This window comes from Oryctolagus cuniculus, chromosome 16, assembly GCF_051225735.1.
Source record: "Oryctolagus cuniculus isolate XC-2025 breed Fujian yellow rabbit chromosome 16, ASM5122573v1, whole genome shotgun sequence".
NCBI lineage: Eukaryota > Metazoa > Chordata > Mammalia > Lagomorpha > Leporidae > Oryctolagus > Oryctolagus cuniculus.
This window is the reverse complement of record NC_142882.1, coordinates 16,431,791-16,433,577: the sequence shown is the minus strand read 5'-3', so window position 1 is coordinate 16,433,577 and position 1,787 is coordinate 16,431,791. Positions and strand designations below refer to the sequence as shown.

The following is a 1,787-nucleotide window of genomic DNA, read 5'->3' as shown; positions in this document are numbered from 1 at the left end:
TCTCATGGCTTTGACCTGGCCCTGCCCTAGCCATTGTAACCATTTGGGGAGTGAACCAGGGATGGAAGATTCATTCATTCATTCATTCTCTCTCTTTCTCTCCCTCCCCCACCTTGTGTGTATTTCCCTCTGTGCCCTGTTGCCTTTTACATAAATAAATCTTAAAGAAAAAAAAAAGAGATCTTTAGACATCTGTCATCTGTTGCATCCCCTGTTATTTTTCCTGTTGCATCCCCTGTTATTTTTTCCATCAGACTCTTCAACAACATGGACTCAGAAAACCAGTCAGGGGTCCCAGAATTCCTCCTCCTGGGGCTCTCAGAGGATCCAGCCCTGCAGCCCTTCCTCTTTGTGCTGTTCCTGTCCATGTACCTGGTCACAGTGCTTGGGAACCTGCTCATCATCCTGGCCATCAGCTCAGACTCCCACCTGCACTCCCCCATGTACTACTTCCTCTGCAACCTGTCCTCCATTGACATCTGTTTCAGCACCACCACGGTCCCCAAGATGCTGGTGAACATTCAGAGGCACAGCAAAGCCATCAGCTATGCAGGCTGCCTCTCTCAGGCTTTCTTCGTCCTCCTGTTTGCTGGACTGGAAAACTTTCTCCTGGCCGCCATGGCTTACGACCGCTACGTGGCCATCTGCCACCCGCTCAGGTACACGGCCATCATGCGCCCTCGCCTATGTGCTCTGTTGATTCTCCTCGCCTTGTCCCTTAGCACTGCGGACGCCCTCCTGCACAGCCTGATGGCGTTGAGACTGTCTTTCTGCCTAGACTGGGAGATCCCCCACTTCTTCTGTGAACTTGACCAGCTCCTCAGGCTGGCCTGTTCCGACACCCTCCTCAATAACCTCCTGGTCTACTCAGTCACGAGCCTGTTGGGAGGGGTTCCTCTCCTGGGGATTATTTTCTCCTACGTTCACATAGTCTCCTCCATCCTGAGGGTGCCATCTGTAGGGGGCAGGCATAAAGCGTTCTCCACATGTGGGTCTCACCTCTCAGTGGTGTCCCTGTTCTACGGGACGGCTTTTGGGGTGTACATTAGTTCTGCCCTGACCGATGCTTCTAGCAAGACCGCGGCCGCCTCAGTAATGTACACAGTGGTGCCTCCAATGCTGAACCCCTTCATCTACAGCCTGAGAAATCAGGACATGAAGAGAGCCTTGGGAAATCTCATGGGAAAAATGCCTCCTTTATGGGAAGGTGTCACTTGGCTAAGACTTTAGAATGAGCCTAAATCCAGGAAAGTACAAACAGTGGGCACTTCCATCATCAATTTTTTTTTGGGGGGGGTGGGAAGAAGCATTAAAATTCTTGAATTTTATGAAATTTAGAGTCTTGATCACACTTTTTAAAAAAAAAATTTTATGTGTTTATTTGAGAGGCAGAGTTACATGGAGAGGGAGTGACAGAGAGAGAGGTCTTCCATCGGCTGGTTCACTGCCCAGCTGGGCCAACCCGAAGCCAGGAACCAGAAGCTTCTTCTGGGTCTCCCATGTGGATGCAGGGGCCCGAGCACTTGGGCCATTTTCCACTGCTCTCCCAGGCCATTAGCAGAAAGCTGGATCAGAAGCAGAGCAGCCAGAACATGAACCAGTGCCCACATGGGATGCCAGTGCCACGGGTTAAGGTTTAACCTTCTACTCCACAGTGCTGGCCCCAAAGAGGCAAGTAATTTAATCCAGGTCTCTCATGCAGGAGGGACCCTCATGCTTGAGCCATGACTACAACCTCTCGGGTCTGCACTAGCAGGAAGCTGGAATCAGGAGCTGGAATCAGGTGT

At 51.1% G+C, this 1,787-nt stretch overlaps 1 protein-coding gene across 1 annotated transcript; it reads left to right on the top strand.

Annotated features, from left to right (window-relative positions):
* The first annotated feature begins 267 nt into the window (after window positions 1-267).
* On the top strand, window positions 268-1,230 carry LOC100352216 (olfactory receptor 7G3-like). The gene has a single exon (XM_002722917.5). It carries the CDS (start codon window positions 268-270, stop codon window positions 1,228-1,230), a length of 963 nt encoding a protein of 320 aa, XP_002722963.4.
* Window positions 1,231-1,787: the final 557 nt, after the last annotated feature.